The sequence below is a fragment of the Pleuronectes platessa genome, chromosome 5 (assembly GCF_947347685.1).
Source record: "Pleuronectes platessa chromosome 5, fPlePla1.1, whole genome shotgun sequence".
Lineage (NCBI taxonomy): Eukaryota > Metazoa > Chordata > Actinopteri > Pleuronectiformes > Pleuronectidae > Pleuronectes > Pleuronectes platessa.
The window spans coordinates 12,219,317-12,237,455 of record NC_070630.1 but is presented as its reverse complement, the minus strand read 5'-3'; the positions used below and the strand labels follow the sequence as shown (position 1 = coordinate 12,237,455).

The 18,139-nt window shown below is 42.7% G+C and overlaps 1 protein-coding gene across 1 annotated transcript; it reads left to right on the top strand.

Moving 5' to 3' along the window:
* Positions 1–1,885: 1,885 nt before the first annotated feature.
* shox2 (short stature homeobox 2) lies at positions 1,886–8,146 on the top strand. The gene is made up of 5 exons (XM_053423392.1): positions 1,886–2,232; positions 3,835–4,043; positions 6,584–6,641; positions 6,957–7,045; positions 7,853–8,146. Exons 1-5 carry the CDS (start codon positions 1,977–1,979, stop codon positions 8,144–8,146), a joined length of 906 nt encoding a protein of 301 aa, XP_053279367.1. The 5' UTR covers positions 1,886–1,976.
* The last annotated feature ends 9,993 nt before the right edge of the window (positions 8,147–18,139 follow it).

Genomic DNA, 18,139 nt, shown 5'->3' with positions numbered 1-18,139 from the left:
ACGCGAGTATTACAGATGGCTGAAGAGAATAAAGGTTTTAATGGGGCTCGGTGGGGAATTCGTCCTGCTTATAAGGATGCAGCAGGAATAATAGTAATTAATGCCTAAGGTTGGAGCTGAAACGTGATAAATATTTAATTAGGGGGAATTGTTGGAGCGCTTGTGTGGAATTAGGGTTTTACATAGATTATCAATAAACACGCTTAATTTTGCATCAGATTCATCCCGACGTTTTTAAAATCCCGCTGTATCCGGTTACATCCCTGGATATTGTATACGTTACTTCCTCTTACTCTTTAATTGTTGCCCCTCTCTCTCTCTCGCTCCCTCTCTCCCTCTCACTCTCTCCCTCTCACTCTCTCCGCTGCATTCACTTACACCTTCGCCGCACGTGCAGCCATTGTTTATTTATTCTGGCAAATAACTTGCGATCATTTCAGCGGCAGGAAAAAAACAAACCCAGCGTTAATTAGTGAGCCCAATGGCGATGGCATCGCGAGAGGCAGCGTGTAATTAAACGTTTAGCTGCTATTTAACATCCTAATGGCGTAAAGAAGAAGAGGAAGAAAAAAAGTCCACTGAGAATTAATATTAAGCGATATAGTCTCACTAATGATGACAATTTAAAATACATAATTTGCTGATTAGAAACATAAACCGACGCACTGAATAATTTGTTTCACTGGGTTCACAAAATTTATTAATTTTAATACATTGTAATAGCCGGATGTGCGTGCCCCATATTATTATTAATGCTATTATTAATGTTAGAATTATGGTTGTTTTTTATTTTATTATTACTAATAATAATGCTGATCATAATAATAACAGCAATAATAATAATTTTGATTATTATACATTTTGTTATCATTCGAATGCAAAATCTAGTTAGTGCTTCATTCTTATTTATTGTATGCATATTTTCATTATATTATTTGATTTGATTTCGAATATTTTGCATTGAAATTACGTTTTAAATACAAAAATACTTCTGCGTAAATTTACCATGGGCCTAAAGCCATGTGTATATATCAGTGCAACTGGTGAAGCCAAATACTCAGTCGAGCCTCCTCACTCTCTGTGAAAAGCTCTCTGTGCGTGCACGTCGCCGCTGCACGCTCCTCTCTGCATCCCAGCTGGTCCGCTTTTTACCTCTTTTCTCTCCATGTCATCGCTGTCTTTATCCCCCCCTCCATCCCATCCCACCATCACCACAGATCAGAGGGAGACAGAGTGAGGAAGGACTCCTCATCCATGTGCTTCCCTCTCTCGTGTCATTTTCAGGGTCTTTTTAAGCCACACCCCTGCAGAGAGAGAGGGAGGAAGAGAGATGGAGGGAGAGAGAGAGAGAGAGAGGGACATCCTCATCTCCCGAGTGTTTAAAAAACTAACTCAGGACAATAGCAGCGAATGAGCGCTTAATTAAATTAATTAGTCCATCTTGTCAATCTCGGATTAATGGCCAATAGCGACGGTGCTGCTTAATGATTTTTTTTTTCCAAACTCCTCTTTCTCTCTCTCTCTCTCTCCCATATCAGTGAAGGAGGGAGGGAGGGAGGGAGGGAGGGGAGAGAGGGAGGTGGGTGGGGGGGCTCATCCCGGCATCCTGAGGGGAGGTAATTTGCACGGATCAAGGGGGCAAGGCGCCGCAAAGTATAAATACTGTGACTTCAATAGAGGATCACCAGCAGGTTCCTCTAACTCCGCAACCAAAGGAGGAGGAATTGGCTGAGAAGACACATCGTTAGAGCTTCTATATAAATATATATGTTGTGCTTTTTTTATTTAAACCAGAGTTGGCAGCATCACCTCGTATCGTTTTCAATGGGTCGACTTTAAAACGAGCCCCACCATTGATGTCTCTAAGCGGCCGTGGAGCAGAAGGGATCGAGTGCATGAGTGTGTGTGGTGGTGGTGTGTGATTTTTTTTTTTCCTCCTCCTCTTCTTCCTCTTCTTCCTCCGGTGAAGGAGAGTGATGGAAGAGCTCACCGCTTTCGTTTCGAAGTCCTTCGATCACAAAGTGAAGGAGAAGAAGGAAGTGATCACCTACCGGGAGGTTTTAGAGACCGGCTCGACGCGAGCGCCGGGCAGGGAGCCTTTATCCGCGGAGCCCGGCAGCCGAGAGGAGGCAGCCGCCGTCACCCGGAACGTCGCGCTCTCGCCGGGCAGGGACACGGACATGCTCGGCCCGGAGAGGATTAGGGACGCCGGGAGCCCCAAACTCATTGACGGTAGGCGGCTGCATGTTTGGCTGTTGTGCGTCCCTGCAGGAGTTCTAGTAAGAGGGGAGGGAGTCTGTAGAGTGATCGAACATCATGTACAGCATAGAAACGATTTTATCTACGAAAACACAGTTAAAAGATGTGATCCGATACTCTGATCACTGCAGGTTTTAGCGTGGGTCTCCATGAAGTTACAGCTTGATCACTGGAGGATAATTAACTCGTGAACTGTTGCTTTCTCTTATCGTGCACAGTTCAAATCGCCTTTTTACAGCTCATAATATTCTCCATTTCAATCAAAAGCCTGGAGCTCGCTTCTGTCTTGCTGTTGTGCATTTTAAAAAACTTTCAAATCATAGATTCAGAGTATCAGAAAAGACTCGTTATATGCACATAATATAATAAGGCCTCCTGGTGAAAGAACAAGTTTTATTCTGTAATATAACAATATCTAAATTCAATGTTTACACTACCAATACATTTTTATCACAAGCAGGCTATAGTAGCAATTGTGGCTCTTGGTCTAAAAAAACCCTGGAATTTTCCGATTGATTATAGTTTATCTTTATTGATTATTAGAGACCCTAACTCATATATATTTATCTCATATATTATATACACGAAAGGCTTTAATTTCACCGGGTTCACACACAGATGTCTGTTCCCAGGTGTGGGAGCAGCTCAGGTGCGACAGGAGGCTTGATCACAAATCGGATATATCAAATGGAAACAATAGATGAAACGCTTCCCTAAATTATTTATTGTTTTTCTTTATCGCCACTGGCAAAACGTTGATAATAATAAATAATCAAAATCAGAGAGTATAAAATTAGACTCTTAGATATATTTAGTGTTTTTGTGCTTAATGCTTCCAAATAAACCAGAATCCATGTGCTTGAGTTTCACGTTTGAAGAGTCAGTTGTTCTGAAAGCTGGACAATATGTGACAGCACACTGGGAACAGGGTTTATCGACAGCGTTTATCTAAGAGTTGAGTTGGATGGCTTGTAAAAAAATAATCTGACATCTGTTCGTCATGGGCATCGTGGTTAAAAGCGGGGCTGCGACAAGCGTGTATCAGACATCCAACAGTGGGCACAGCGTTGCATATTTATAAGCAGTTAATAATTAAAGAGCTTTATGTAGCTCTACAAAACATCCGAGGTCTGATAGCTGTGTGATATCTGATGGCTGAGAGGGCATGCTTCTTCCTCTCTTTCTTTCGATCTTTCTTTCTGTGTTTCTTTCTTTATTTCTTTCTGTGTTTCTTATCCATAAACGATTATGTTAAGAGCCTTTATTCAATAAGTGTGGGTGGATACACATTACTTGCTATATTGTGTTGCCTCTATCTAATTGCAATAAGTCGCTGGTTTGGTGCATGTGTATTATGATGAAGAACAACCATGTTTTTTTTAGTATAAGCTATAAAACACAAAGAATAGATGCAGCCAAATCTCCGTGAGGCCTAATTTTCTGAGTAGCAAACTCCTATTGAAATATGACATAAACCTAAACATGTGACCATGGAGGCCAAGGATGACCGCAGACATGGAGGTCAAGGTGCAGCCGATGTTGATGTCCTCCCCCTCCTCCGTCTCTTCTCGTCAGGCACCACGGACGTGAAGGAGAGGAAGGAGGACTCGAAGCCCATCGAGGACGAGGCACAGACTAAAATCAAACAGAGGAGAAGTCGGACTAACTTCACGCTAGAGCAGCTCAACGAGCTGGAGCGACTCTTCGACGAGACCCACTACCCGGACGCCTTCATGCGGGAGGAGCTGAGCCAGCGACTGGGACTGTCGGAGGCCCGAGTACAGGTAGGACCAGTACATATACTCAACTGTAAATAATGTGAAAAAAAATAGGAAGGAAAAGAAGAAAACACAGTGTTGAAAAAGATGTATAATAATAGCAATCATTTCAGGCAGCATTTGAGACTTTGTTGCAATGACACTGACCCCATTTTAAATATAAAAGTACAATAAATCATACCCTGAATTATAATCAAAAATTGATAATAATTATTATGATTATCTTCTACAACACAATATCATGGTAGAATTTGTAAATATTTCCCCAAAAAAGGATCAGTCTAAAGGGTGAGCCTTGTGCTTAAACAAATATAAAGTAGTTATAACTATTGTAAATCAAACAAATAGTAATAATACTACTACTACTAAAAATAATAGTTATACTAATATACTAATAATAATAATAATTTTATTTTGGAGGAAACAATAGGAAATAATGTCATGACGCCCACGTGTTCACTATTTTGTTCTCCTTAAACATAAACAGGTTTGGAGAAGAAATCGATTAGTTTTTATTATATGGATGATTTGTGTGCACAGACACACACTTGCTCCACAATGTAGACATGAAATGTGAGGTGGCGTTTGCTCGTTTCAGGGTTTTTTTTAAAAACAATTTCCAAATGTTATAAGCTCATCATGATTGTTTTATTGATTAGAACATATTTTCTCTCTGCATGTTTTGGCTGCTTAATTTGCATCAGTTCTCTCAATGAGGCCTCGCTTTGCATCACGAGACTCGATCTAATCTTCATCGTCCAAATCAGGGGAAACAAACGAGCCTTCACATATTTCCCTTCGGTTTTTTTTTTTTTTTGCGTGTATGTTACCGAGCGAGGTCCTGCATGTTTGTCAGAGCTGCTGCTGTCGTTTTTCATGGGGACCCACCATCTGCGCAGAAACCCAGTAAGACCTCAGCCAGTCAGGGGAGGGGGCTGAGAGGGGAGGGGGTTTCAGATATGTCTTGTGTAAAAGGAGCAGTGAAGAGGAGGAGGGAGGGATGGGGGGGGGTATGAACATATAGACAACTCCTCTCATCTGATTTATCAAAAAAGAAAAAAGAAAAAACTCTGAAATATCTTATTCCAGACTCCCCCCTTTTAATCCAGTATGTGCCCCGGCTCAGGGGAGTTTACTGGGCATTTGTCTCCATGTTGAATATGACAAAAAGGAAATCATAAAAAATGGGCCCAGCAGATCCTAAACTTACCCCCCCTCCCCACCCAACTAAAGTTAAAGCCAGCTTTTTCGCAGGGCTCCCCCGGCCTGAACTGGAATCTCACCAATAAGGCGCATTGTGTCCCGAACAAGGAGCCACAGCTCGGGGATTTACATAAATTATGTATTATTTTCTACCCAAATCAAGAACAGATCTCTCCCTCTTCCCCTCTCTGTCTCCTTCTCTTCTATTAAAGTATTATATATTTCTTTTTTTTACCAGTTGCATGCAGGGACCACACATTTATGTCTTTATCCTCTTTAGAAATTCATACCTCGATCAATATCAGCAGTTTGCTTCTTTTTTTTTTTTAATCATCGCAATGAATTAACCTGAAGCGTGCACGAGGACTTCCGATTGACACACACACATACACACACACGCCATGTTGGTCAATACGAAGCAATGCTGACAGCCAAATCAATATGATATTTCAATCATGCTCTCGCTGTATATTATGTGAGGGGAGATTGCAGAGTGACACGTTGTATTGTGGGCTAATTTGGCTTTGTGTGTGGAGATACAAAGCAGATTATCATAGTAATAAATCGTTTAATCTGTGTTCCAAGGCTTGTTTTTAACTCCCTCTCTGAAATCGTTGGTGGATTTCAGCAGAAGGAAAGAGAGAGAGTGAGATGTCTTTGAAGCGTGTCTGTGTTTTCTTCCTCTTTTTGTGCGTGTTATGGCGGTGATTAGACAAATCTGCGAGGCATTTTTAAGCGTTTCTCTCTGACACGGTTTTCTCTGCAGATAAGGGTAATTAATTTCAGCGGTCATTTAATGAGAGGGAGATGAGGAGGGGGAGAGAGATGGAGATAGTCTCAGATCGCAGCTCGCTCTGATGTCCCCAAAACTGTAACAGCATCGCTGCTATTCGATATCTGAGGGTCCGGGGGGGGGGGGGGGGTGCGCACAAACACACAGACACACACACACACACACAAACACTCATCTGTATAGGAAGATGAAACCAACCGTCCACAAGGTTATTTATTATGGTGCAAAACCCCTGCACATGCACTCCCAACAAGGGTCTCTCTGCACCTACGATTTTTAAATATCCAATTTCTTCCCTTTCTTGCACCACTGTTTCGGGCTCTCTGCTCCTTTTATCCCTCCCCCCTCCCATCCCCTCTATCTCTCTCTCGTTGTAGGGCTAAATGTAATAATTAAAATCCGGGGTTAAGCAGTGTCATTAATATTTCAGCGCTCCCCGGGGATATTGTTTTTCTGCGGTTGTTGTCACTTTTGAGAGGAATTACACGTGGCCTCACAAGCAGCTGCCAATCAGTATATATAGGCCTCTAATTAATTTGTGTCCCTGCAGGTTTGGTTCCAGAACAGAAGAGCCAAATGCAGAAAGCAGGAGAATCAGCTACATAAAGGTATGTTGTTGTTTTCTTTCTTTTAATCCATGCATGCTCCAAAAAAGACACTACTGCAGACTTCCATTCTATTGTATTGCATTACAAGGCATCTGCATGCGCAACAATCCGAACCCTTTACGCACGAGTTTCATTTCCCAGCGAATTGTGCCATCAGAAGATTTTTCTCTTAGAGTGTTTATCTGTTAAAGTTCACTTATCAGCCCCCTGCTTATTGTTGTGCAGCCCGTTTGTTTCCTACATTTTTTGGTGGGTTTGCATATTTCCCCCCCACTCGCAATTAAGGCATGCCTGTCGTCTGTGCTTTTCTTGCAGGAGTGCTGATTGGAGCAGCGAGTCAGTTCGAAGCTTGTCGTGTAGCGCCATATGTCAACGTGGGGGCTTTACGGATGCCATTCCAACAGGCAAGTTACTTTGAAGCGTCTAGTCTTAAAAAGCAGACCAATCCCCGGACTGCTGTCCTGGCACGGGCTCTGCCCGAGTGCTATGCAGAGACTCCGGTCCCAATGAAGGGGGTAACCAGACTCTTATTAGCACACTGACAAAAATAAAAATACTGTGCCAGGTCCCTCTATTGTTTCATGGACCACTTAGTTTACTGGGGCAAACAAACATTTTAACAGGCCTTTATTAGCGCTAAAGGAGGGATAGATAGACGGTTAGTCAGGAGGCAGTGGCCAAACAAAGACCAGGATATCCTCAATGTTTCCTAACCACAAACGAAATGAAGGTTTGTGTCTAATATACGTGCATCAGTGATGGGAGTTACTGTTTTTTGATAAAGCTTGAACTTCAGCCTCTGTGTGTGGATTGTGGTGAGATTCTAGACAGAATTGTAAAATGAGTTTTATTACATGCTACATTTAACTTAGTCCAGGCCTCACCTTTAGCACCACTGGCCTGGTTTGGGTGTATTATCTTGTGTAGAAGGCCCAGGACGCCCCGAGGCAGTGAAGCTTTGAACTGATTTGATTAGATTTCATGTTATTGATGTTCAAATAAATAAACTCTCAAGTTGACCTTTAAATCACAAGAGTTGCACCAGTCAACACTCAGGGGCCGAATGATGGCCCGTAGCACGCGCACTCCACACATCTGAGTCACATGTGCTGCAGTCACACACAAGTCAAATGAGCCTTCACGCTTCCCGCTGCAAAGTTAACGCATGTTCTCCCCCTTCTCTCCCCCTATCCGTGCGTCCCGTCCCGTAGGATAGTCATTGCAACGTGCCGCCCTTCTCCTTTCAGGTGCAGGCGCAGCTGCAGCTGGACAGCGCCGTGGCCCACGCGCAGCACCACCTGCACTCTCACCTGGCGGCGCACGCGCCCTACATGATGTTCCCCGCGCCGCCGTTCGGCCTGCCACTGGCGACGCTGGCGGCCGAGTCCGCGTCCGCCGCGTCGGTCGTGGCCGCCGCCGCCGCCGCCAAGAACACCAGCAAGAACTCGAGCATCGCGGACCTGCGGCTGAAGGCCAAGAAGCACGCGGCCGCGCTGGGACTGTGACGCAATGGGGAGGCTAGGCGCGGACACGGGGCGTGCTCGCACTGGCCGACACGTCCCCGCGAAGGAACGAACGCTCGCAGAGTGACGCAACCCGAGGAAAAGAATTATCCAAGGACGATATTTATGTTTCCTTTTTTTTCAAATGAAGGACGATGAGTTATATAAAAAAATTATAGGCTATTTATGTGATAAGAAAAAGAGACTGTTGATAGCCTACACAGACGTGATTTCTTGACACGAGAAAAAGAAAGAAAAAGTGGCGGCAGGGATAGAGGGATGGAGAGATGGAGAGCCCCCTGCAGCGGGACACCCTGAGGAAGAGGAGGAGGAGGAGGAAGAGGATGCAGCTGGGACGCTCCACACTTTGCCAAAACCATGAGGCGCACCATCCTGCAGCTGTTCTTGTTCCGTTTCAATATGATGATATTATTATTATTATTGTTCTGATTTTAATTTTGAACTTATATAGAGGCTGGCCTCGTTATATTTCAACAACCACAAACAAAAACACTTACTCTGTGGAGACAGAGCGGGAATTCCTGGACAAAAGCAGAGGAGACGGGGAAAAAGAAAAGAGAGACAATAATACCGATCGAAGTGTTTCTGGTCCGAATTCAGAAATGGCCCCAGCAGTGTTTGCATGGATGATGTGATGTGAGCCCCCCCCCCCACCCCCCCACCCCCCCCCCCCTTCCGCTCTCTTGAATGTCTGGCCCTGTATGTTTGACCTTGTGTGGACCTCCTCTGGTGTAAACGGTGAAACTGGGCGACACCGGCCACTAATGTGAGATTATAATATATGTGTAGGCTCTGCTGAACTTTCAGTGTCCATATTTAAGGTGGCGATGTGCTCCCTCCTTCTAAAGGAGAATGCTATGTCATGAACACCACCTTTACAACACAGTCAACAAACGAACAAACACGAGGACTGGACCGGTACGGGCACGTGATGTAAAATATGTTTATACACAAAAAAAACACATGCATTATTTTCTATGATTTCGTGGCTTTATGGATGCCTTGTGGGGAAGTTGTTCATTTTGTATTTTACTTTATTTCCGTGTATTAAAAATCACGTGCTTTCTGTATGTAATTTTGATGTTTTTATAACAGTGGAAGTGAAATTAACCTGAGGCACGGGTTTCTAAGAAAAAAAAAATGAAGGAAAAAAAAAGAAGAGTATTCATGAGAATTGTTTTACTTTTTTCCATCACATGTGAAACGTGAATCCACCGAAACAAAAATGTTATTTCGTTCCTAAATAAATTAACTAAAGTTTCTATAACGACTTGACATTATTCTTACAATTTGAATTGGCCTTTATCACATTATCATTATTATAATTATTGTTATTATTATGGGCGCTAAACCTTTGAGGGCACTAGATTTTTAATAATTCATGCCTGTAGCTGTAGGTCTTTTGATAACGTCACAGTTGTGACAGGCCCGTTTAGTCAGGAACATGGTGTCTGTTGCTGCCGCCATGTTTAAACCATGCATTATTCATAGTTTGGTTATGGAGTGTTTGGAGTGGAGGACTGGTTATTTCCAGTAGAAGGGAAAAAAAAGAGAAAAGGAGTCAGATAAAGAATGAATGAGGACGGGGATCGTTCAGTGACTCAAAGTTTTGCAGCATTGATGCACACATTCTATTTTTTTTGTTTTCAAATAACATGATACTCATTCAGATTTGAAACGACTGTGTTGTTCTTGCAGTAATTACATCCTGCTGGACCCTTGAGATAATCCCCAACGGCCTAATAATTATAAGGAACAAAGATGCTTTTAAATGTAATTATATCCACTGTTTGTTTCTTAGATGCATCAATAATGCATTCTACATCTCGCCATACTTAAGGAGCACTTAAGATTTGATGAACAGTTTGAGTGAGAAACAAATGTTTAAGAAATAAACATTTTGACACAGAGTAAAATATAGGTTAATGGTATTCAGTGGAATTCCAGTTGTGAGAACTCGTGCCTCGCTTGGCCTCGTGCCCATCTCAGAATGCAAACTTTGCGCCGTGACCATGGTTATGGCCTGAAGTTTAGCGCATGGAAACATACACATGCTCACCAAGTAAAACAAAACCAAGGTCTTTGTGTGCAAAGAGAAAAAAAGAAACAGATTTATCATCGCCTGCCTCACTTGACTTACAAATTTGCCCGATTCATTTCCTGACATCTTAACCGCCTCTTATTGAACATTTAATAAACACCCGACACGGGAGCCTGTAATTATAGGAATCCAGATCGCGTTATCCTTCCGATATCTCCACACAAAACACAATGGCTTTGGCTATTAATTAATACCGGTCTCACAGAGTCTGCACATGGAGTCTGCTCAGTGGTTGTGGAGCTCGACGTTCGGGGCAGGACAGACGCCAAAACTATTGAATTATTGATCCGGAGCCTCGCCAGTAATGGAGGAGACGGAACTGGGAAACTGCTGAGTCGGGAGCGCGCACCGCTGTCGATGTGAGATGTACCAGGAAAGCTGGGGTCGCGGGGGCGCGCATTGTCCTGTGACTGTCCCACGTTATGAAAAACTTTGTATTGTGTGTGTGTGTGAGTGCCATTTCCTATTGGAGAGGTTAACTTCATTATGTCAGATTAAATATATTATTCACTGCAGATTAAATCGTTTAATGTAGAGAAGTTTGTCCTAAGGCGTCTCATTTTGTTTCAAGACCTGAACAACTCTCCTTCAGAATTAAAAAAGAGCAGCTATTCAAAGGTTAAGGAAAACATATTAGCGATATGAGACTGAACAAAAATGCCATAAACCACAAGTGTCACTGGGCTCATTATTGAGTACACCACAAGGACGTTCCTGTACATTTTAATGAAAACCACAGCAGTGAATTTGTGAAGGGATCATTAATTTCCAGTAATATTCAGCATCCCCCGCAGGACTCATCATCAGCCGGAATGGCGCCCGTGCATTCACACTCATCCTCCCTGCACACCTCCTCGGTCCAAAGTCTTGTGTGTGTGACTTGTATGTGAACTGTTGTCCGGCAGCTATCAGCATGTCCTGCCTGAGGTGCAGATGCTGGGGGTGGGGGGGTGGGGGCTCCGCTCAGAAGGGGCCCAAGAGACAATGAGACGGGGACACACAAGTGTTCTTCTGATTAGACAGGGAGACGACCAGCGCCCTCGTTCTCCTCTCAACACACACTTAAGACACATGCAACCCCCCCCACACACGCAGCCAGCCGGGAGCCAGCCACACAGGCTCTTTCTCATCGTCTTCACCCCCCCCGCCTGCTCTCCCCTGCTCTCTCTTCACATCGTCCACTTGGGCACACTCTCACTTTTTTGCCCTTTGCAGTGGATTCTTACGCACACCGAGTTAGTCCGTGACAAATGATTTTCACGTCCATCGAATATATGTGATTAACACAATGAATGAAGCCAAATGCATGTGGGCAAACATGCACACCTACATGCACACACACACGCACTCTCACACTCACACACATCAAAGCTTGGTGAGTCACAACAGCACTCCACACCATGGAATCCTTCATATCAACTGGTGCTGTCTTGTTGCTATATTTACCTCCACTACAACCCCTGAGACAAATACACTACTCTCTCATTTCCCGCACTCGGGCCTTTATCAAATTAGGGCACGTTAAACAATCGCACAGAGCAGTTTTTTACTGACAGCAGTCTTTGAAAGAAAAAGAAAAACAAGTGACTGGCTGTGGCTAAATGTGATTATATATCCTGTTTGTTGTCGTGCGCGTGCACATATGAATTTATGTGAGGAAAGTTATGTGAGAGGAGCAGCCTCTCTCCTCTCCTCTCCTCTCTCTAGGGCTCGCAATTGTTACATGTTAGAAAACGCTCAAAGAGCAGGACGCACACAGCACTACACCAAAGACAACAGCCATCAGGAGCAGCAGCGGATAAAAGAGCAGCTTCAAAGACATCAAATGGAGCGAAAGTGAAAAAGAAACCTGCTGAAAACTCCCTCCAATAGCACTCAGGCTAGCAATTAGGACGCCATACCGCCGCTGCCTGTTATCACATGCCGTGCACCGCGCAGGCCTGGGTGGCTTGACTGCAGCACTCGGTGTGGGTTGCAGTCAGCAGAGAATTACAGCATTCATGGAGCTCGACTGCAACGCTGTATTTAATTTCACTGTAGGATGAAAAGTGGGTGTTCACGCAGATTTGACCCCTGCTATGACCAGGGAGGCTTAACGGTGGTGATTACAGACACAGAGAAACAACAGTCTCTATCTACGTGCTCCTTCTATTCAGCAGCGAAGTAGAACAAAACAAAAGAGAGGTCAGGACAAAACAAGAAGTCTAATTGTTTCACTGCTTCCTGTTTAGGTGCCCCAGGCTAATCTACACATTTTTATGTACTGGGCGCATTTTATTTGTTATTAATTCATTTCCAGTTGCAGCTGGTTTGCAGATTAGGGAGATAACATAATGTATAACTCCCTGCCCTGGGAAGAAGACATAACAAGGGTGTATGTGTTGGGACCTGTGGGCATTAGGCAGCTACGTGGGGGTTTTATTGTTTCCATTTAAGAAAAGGTGGTATTTGGAGTATTGTGGATGCACCAGGGAGTGTGTTTGTGTGCATTTATGTGTGTATGGGTTTATGCGCGCTTTGTGGTCTCAGAGAGGAAGAGTGTGAGAACAAAATGAAATGCTAAGACAGAGCAGGCTCCCAGTAAATGTTGTACATTTGGCCCACACCGCTCTGTATTTACAAGCTGGTAAGATCCAATCATCTGTAAGCGAGTATAATCGAGTATTTGCTGTTCAATCATCAGATGTTTGTACACAGACTCTTAAATTTCCAAAAGCCTCTTGGAAACACAGGCTTAACTCATCTCCTATTGATTGTATTCACGCCGTCTGAAGTTTACAGAATGTCATCTGAAAATGTCATGAAATGACAAAGAGGCCGACAAATCACCCAATATTTGTATGGGGATGCTCGAGTGTCTTTTTATTGTGGGTAAATCCGGGGAGGTCCCGGATCATTCATTCTGGGGTTAAACGCTCTCTCAACATTCTGTCTGAGGGACCATTTATAAGCATTTATATATCTGTCAACAACATTCAAATGCTCTCTGAACTTGTGACAGACATGTGTGGTCATGGCAAAGTTTGGATGAGATGGAAAATAGCCCCTGGTTTTCAGTAAGCATCAATCACCTGCGTCGTGTAAATGTTATTCTCATAAGGCTGTTAGTTGATTTCTCATAGCCATAAATCTACGAATGTTCGCTGCAAAAATCAGTAGGAAACATACAGATCCATTATGGATATGCTGGTTGCAATAGTTACAGTTTTTCACTCAGTAGTTGCATATAAAACACATCATAATGTTATGATTAATACATTGTGATTGCATCAGAATGGGACCTAAACATTAGAAATATGTTATTTCGGTTGTATTATTGCTCTGAACTACTGGCAAATGTTTCTACAGGCAAAGTTTATTATGAGGACCATCCAAAGGAGTCGCAAAACATTATGTTGTATGATTTATGTTAAAAAAGAAAATCGAGATTTGGGCAAATGGAAACATTGAGCTCATTTAGTAAGTGAAGGATTTTGTATCCATCTATTCAGCACTGGATCTAGATGCATGGAGATCATTTGAGCCATGTAGATCAGTCAAACATCATTTGTAGTTTTTCTCTGTCTTTTAAAGATATTTTGGGGTATTTTGTGTTTAATGACTGGGTAGTGAGCACAAAATGGGGATCGAGAAAGGGGAAGGCAAAGGGCCAGGTCGGAAAACAAATCCGTGGCTACTGTAGGAGGACTCACACCTCAGGGGCTACGTTTGTATTTCCCTCAGTCACCTGAATAAAGAATAAGAAGTAAAAGAAAAAGTCAAAAGTAGTAGAGAAAGAAAAAGAAGATAGTTGAATGTGTTGAATGTCATCCTCTCTTTCCTCATTTCATGTCAACTCTGTTGGCCGGAAAGGGAAAACTCACATCTATAAATACTGTTATCCAATGTTTAATTCCATCAGTGGCGGAGGAAGCATTCGGATACTACATTATAAAGGTACTCTGGCACTTGGGGTCCTTAAAGGAAAGGAACTGTAATGTATGAAAATAGCTCCCTTGGGTGTTATTCTTGGATTAGTTTTTTACTGATCCACTCATATGTAATCAGTATTTCAATTTTATAGTCTCGGTGGAGCTAATTACCTCCACCAAGGAGGTTATGATTTCATCTGTGTTTGTTTGTCTGTTAGTCAGCACTATTATGCAAAATATACAGAAGCCGTTTCCATCATATTTTGTGGAAATTAATTATGTTTTAAATGTAATAATTGGTTGTCACGGTGATGTGTACAACATTAAAAACCTTCATTTTTTCACATACCTGCTTCTCAACTGTATAAAATTTGGTCAAAAATGCATCAAATAAACTTAAGGGCCAACCTTGAAATTAAATGTCCATTTTAATTTCTACATAAATAACTATGGTATCTTTTTTTACAATGTCATGAAATCATACTATTATTACATTTGATTGCATCATTATGGAAACACTGAGGCCCCTTTTCCACAGGTCAAAAAATCCTCTAACACCCCCCCCCCCCACACACACACACACACATCTGCCTTTTATCTACAATGGGGTTGGACACAATCTGCATTTACTCAGTGATCAAATGAGTCATTAGACACAGTTTAGTTATTGGCTCCAGCCACCGTGCTAATTTCTCCTTGTTCTTCTTTATTTTGGCTGTCTAGATGCTGATGCGGCACCTTTTCCAGTTCAATGGTATGATGCACATTGAACTTCTGGGCGTTGGCGGACAGAAAGGCAAACTCCTCTACTGGTAATGGGACATTAGTAAATCTGCAAATTTTTAAGCTGGTTCACAGATGTTAAAAAAAAAATGCGTATATCAAGTAAGTTGGGTGTAGCCCTCCTTAATTCACTGCTAAAGCCCCATGCATAAAAAGTGTAAGTTTACCTATAAGAACCCTCCTGTATATTAATAAGTGTTTGGGGCGGTACAATATGGGAGCAAGAGGTCAAGTGCTTTAGAAGTAATAGAATTTTAAAGCAGGAGAGCGTCTGTCATCCAGGGCGTCTTATTCAGATCTTTTCATCGATCCTGCCACTCGTGTCCCCTCATTGATACAGCAGTATTGACAGCTGTATTGCTATGGTAATTTACTCCTTGGGCGAGTGCATGTAAGTCACTGTCCCTGGGCGGCAAGATAAATGCATATACGAGAACCGCACACAAACACATGCGCACATTTCGGCGTGTCGTATTATAGGCTAATAAGATGAGCGTGAACGGTAATGCACGATGTTTGCTCGCCCATGTCAAGTTCAACAAGGAGCAGTAGGTTGAGTGGGCTGCGTGAGTCACCGCTGGGAAGAATGCATCTTGTTTTAATGCGGGCTAATGAAAATTGATGTCACAAGCTGAGAGAAGGGCAGAACAAAACGCGAAGAGCTGACTGAGCTGCATTACGGGGCCAGGGAGGCATCGGAGGAGGCGGGGCCCTGTAGTGGTGCGGCGTTCTATTGGATTACAGTGTTGGCTCAACAATCTGCCAACGTCTAATTAAATAGGCCTGCATTAGCTTCCTGCACGCGGGGGGTGTGAGAGACGGACACTATCTCATTCTGAAATGGGATGTAAAAATAGATCTCGCAAGTTAGCCCTCACTCACGCTCCCTCTCCCCCCCCCCCCCCCCCCGTGATATCACTACTTCTCAGTGTTTGATAGTCTCGCTCTATCTCTCTGACTTTCTCACAGTGTTGTTTTTCAGACTCTATCATTCTCCTTGATACAAACTAAATAAAGGAACTGACGGTTAGAATTGGTCTGCGCAAGTTTGAGCCGTGTTTATTTTTAATGGTTTCCTCAGTTATTCGAATTTGCAGAGACGACGCTGGAGGAATGAGAAAGCGTTTTAATTTTTACAAGAGTGAATCTTAAGAAGTTTAACACCCAAAACTCTGGGATGAAGTTTGTCCCTTTTTTTCTTTGCAGTGGAAATAAATTCAAGGAAGTGACACACGCATTGAGAATGAATATCGCAAGCGTCCTAAAATAGCTGCCACTTGCTGTGGCAGACAACTGGTTGTGTTATAGAGAGGAAGGAAGCGAGCTGATTGAAAACAACTATATCTCCCAACTGGCAGTGAATTTCATAAACTAGATTTAGCATTGTGAGCTGAATCGTTTTAGAAAACTACAGTGGCTCAGCCGACTGCTTGACAGACATTGAATTTGGACTTCGCTGAACTTAAGACAGTGGAATGTGGAGGGGGGGGGGGGGTGGAGAGAAAGTCCTACAGAAAGCAGACTTGGTGGACAAGGGCAGTGATATGAGCTGAACAGATAGAGAGAGAAGAGTATGTTAGAGGAGCTTGACAGAGGTGCCAAAGACATGAGTGTGCCAAAGAGGAAGCACTTTGTTGAACTAAAGCATGCTTGAGAGACTGCCTCTTATCTTAATGATGACAGGGACCCTTTTAAAGGGTCACATGCAACCCACTGTGTGCTGGAAGTGCTCTTGCAGGACCATCTACAACAAACTTGGGACAGGAGTAGGCTGCAGTTAAATCCATAGCAGCAAATCGTAATGTACAACACACTGCAGTGACTTGCATGCGTTCATAACAATGAAAAGTCAACCTTCTCTAAACCTGTGATATGATACTTCAACCATCGTAAAAGCATTGCTAAAAAATACCTATTTTTACATATCTATCTTTATCAGTGTAATTAAGACTGTGAGCAAGATGTTGACTAAAGGCTAATTTATGCTCAACGTTACATAGGTATACGGAAACCGAAGCCATCTGTCCACACTGTACGTTTATATTCAGGGCCGGGTCTAGACAGGCATGTATGAGGGGGCAGCCACAAATCTTGAGGGGGCATTGTGCCTAACCCTAACCCTAACCCTATTTAGTTTGAGGGGGCACAACATTTATTTGAGGGGGCCAGGCCCCCTCTTGCCCCTGCCTAGACCCGGCCCTGTTTATATTGTCTGTGTTTGTGCATGTCCTCTGAAAGCTATATGGACACGGACAAAACAGACAAAACTGAGCAGTACCAAGAGATATTGTCGGGGGGGCAGTATCGCCAATAGTTCAAGCGAGACAAGTTACGAGCAATGAAATTTCAATAATGGCTGAACTTTTCAGACATTTTAGTGAAATAGTCTTGTATGTATTCTTGTGGAGAGTTAGACGAGAAGATTGATACAACTCTCATGTCTATGAGGTCAAACTAAGGCTTCTTTCAGCAGCTAGTTAGCTTAGCTTAGCAAAGTGCCTGGAAATGGGCGAACAACTAACCTGGCTATGTCCACATATAAGTACTATATAAAGTAGTATGTGTCTCTGAAGGGAAAAGAACAAATAACAAAATAGTATTTGGCTAAAAAAAGTATTTTCCTGTCTTTTAGTTGAAAAAAATGTGTGATCATTGAGCAAATTTAATCAGTTATCATGAAAATAATATTTCCATAATGTAGACAGAATTTTATGATAAAAATGCAAGGGTTTTCACTAGAATGTGTTGTTTGCAATTATAAAAAGAAAACAAAAGTACAGTTAAGATTTGTTGCTCTGTATTGCAGTGATATGGATTTAACAGATTTGTACGACACTACGACTACAGACCAATGTTTTGTTCAAGCCAGTGATCATTTTCCGAGAACAGGATTAGGTTAGTTGTCTCTGTTGGTTGAGATAATTGGTGACCATAGACAAATACACAGCTGTCTCCACACTCTTGAAAACAGTACTAATAAAAAACCATGGCGAGAGGTTATATGGAAAAACATAAGAAATATGACATTCTGGGCTCAGTACATATAGAGCTGCACCACTGCTAATAAAAGCGTCACTATAATCTTTTTTGCTGTAACTTGGTTTGAGACTTGTTTAGCATGTTATATGTACAAAATTGGAAATTCGAAATGACAAAGATTATATTGTGATTCCTTTTCTG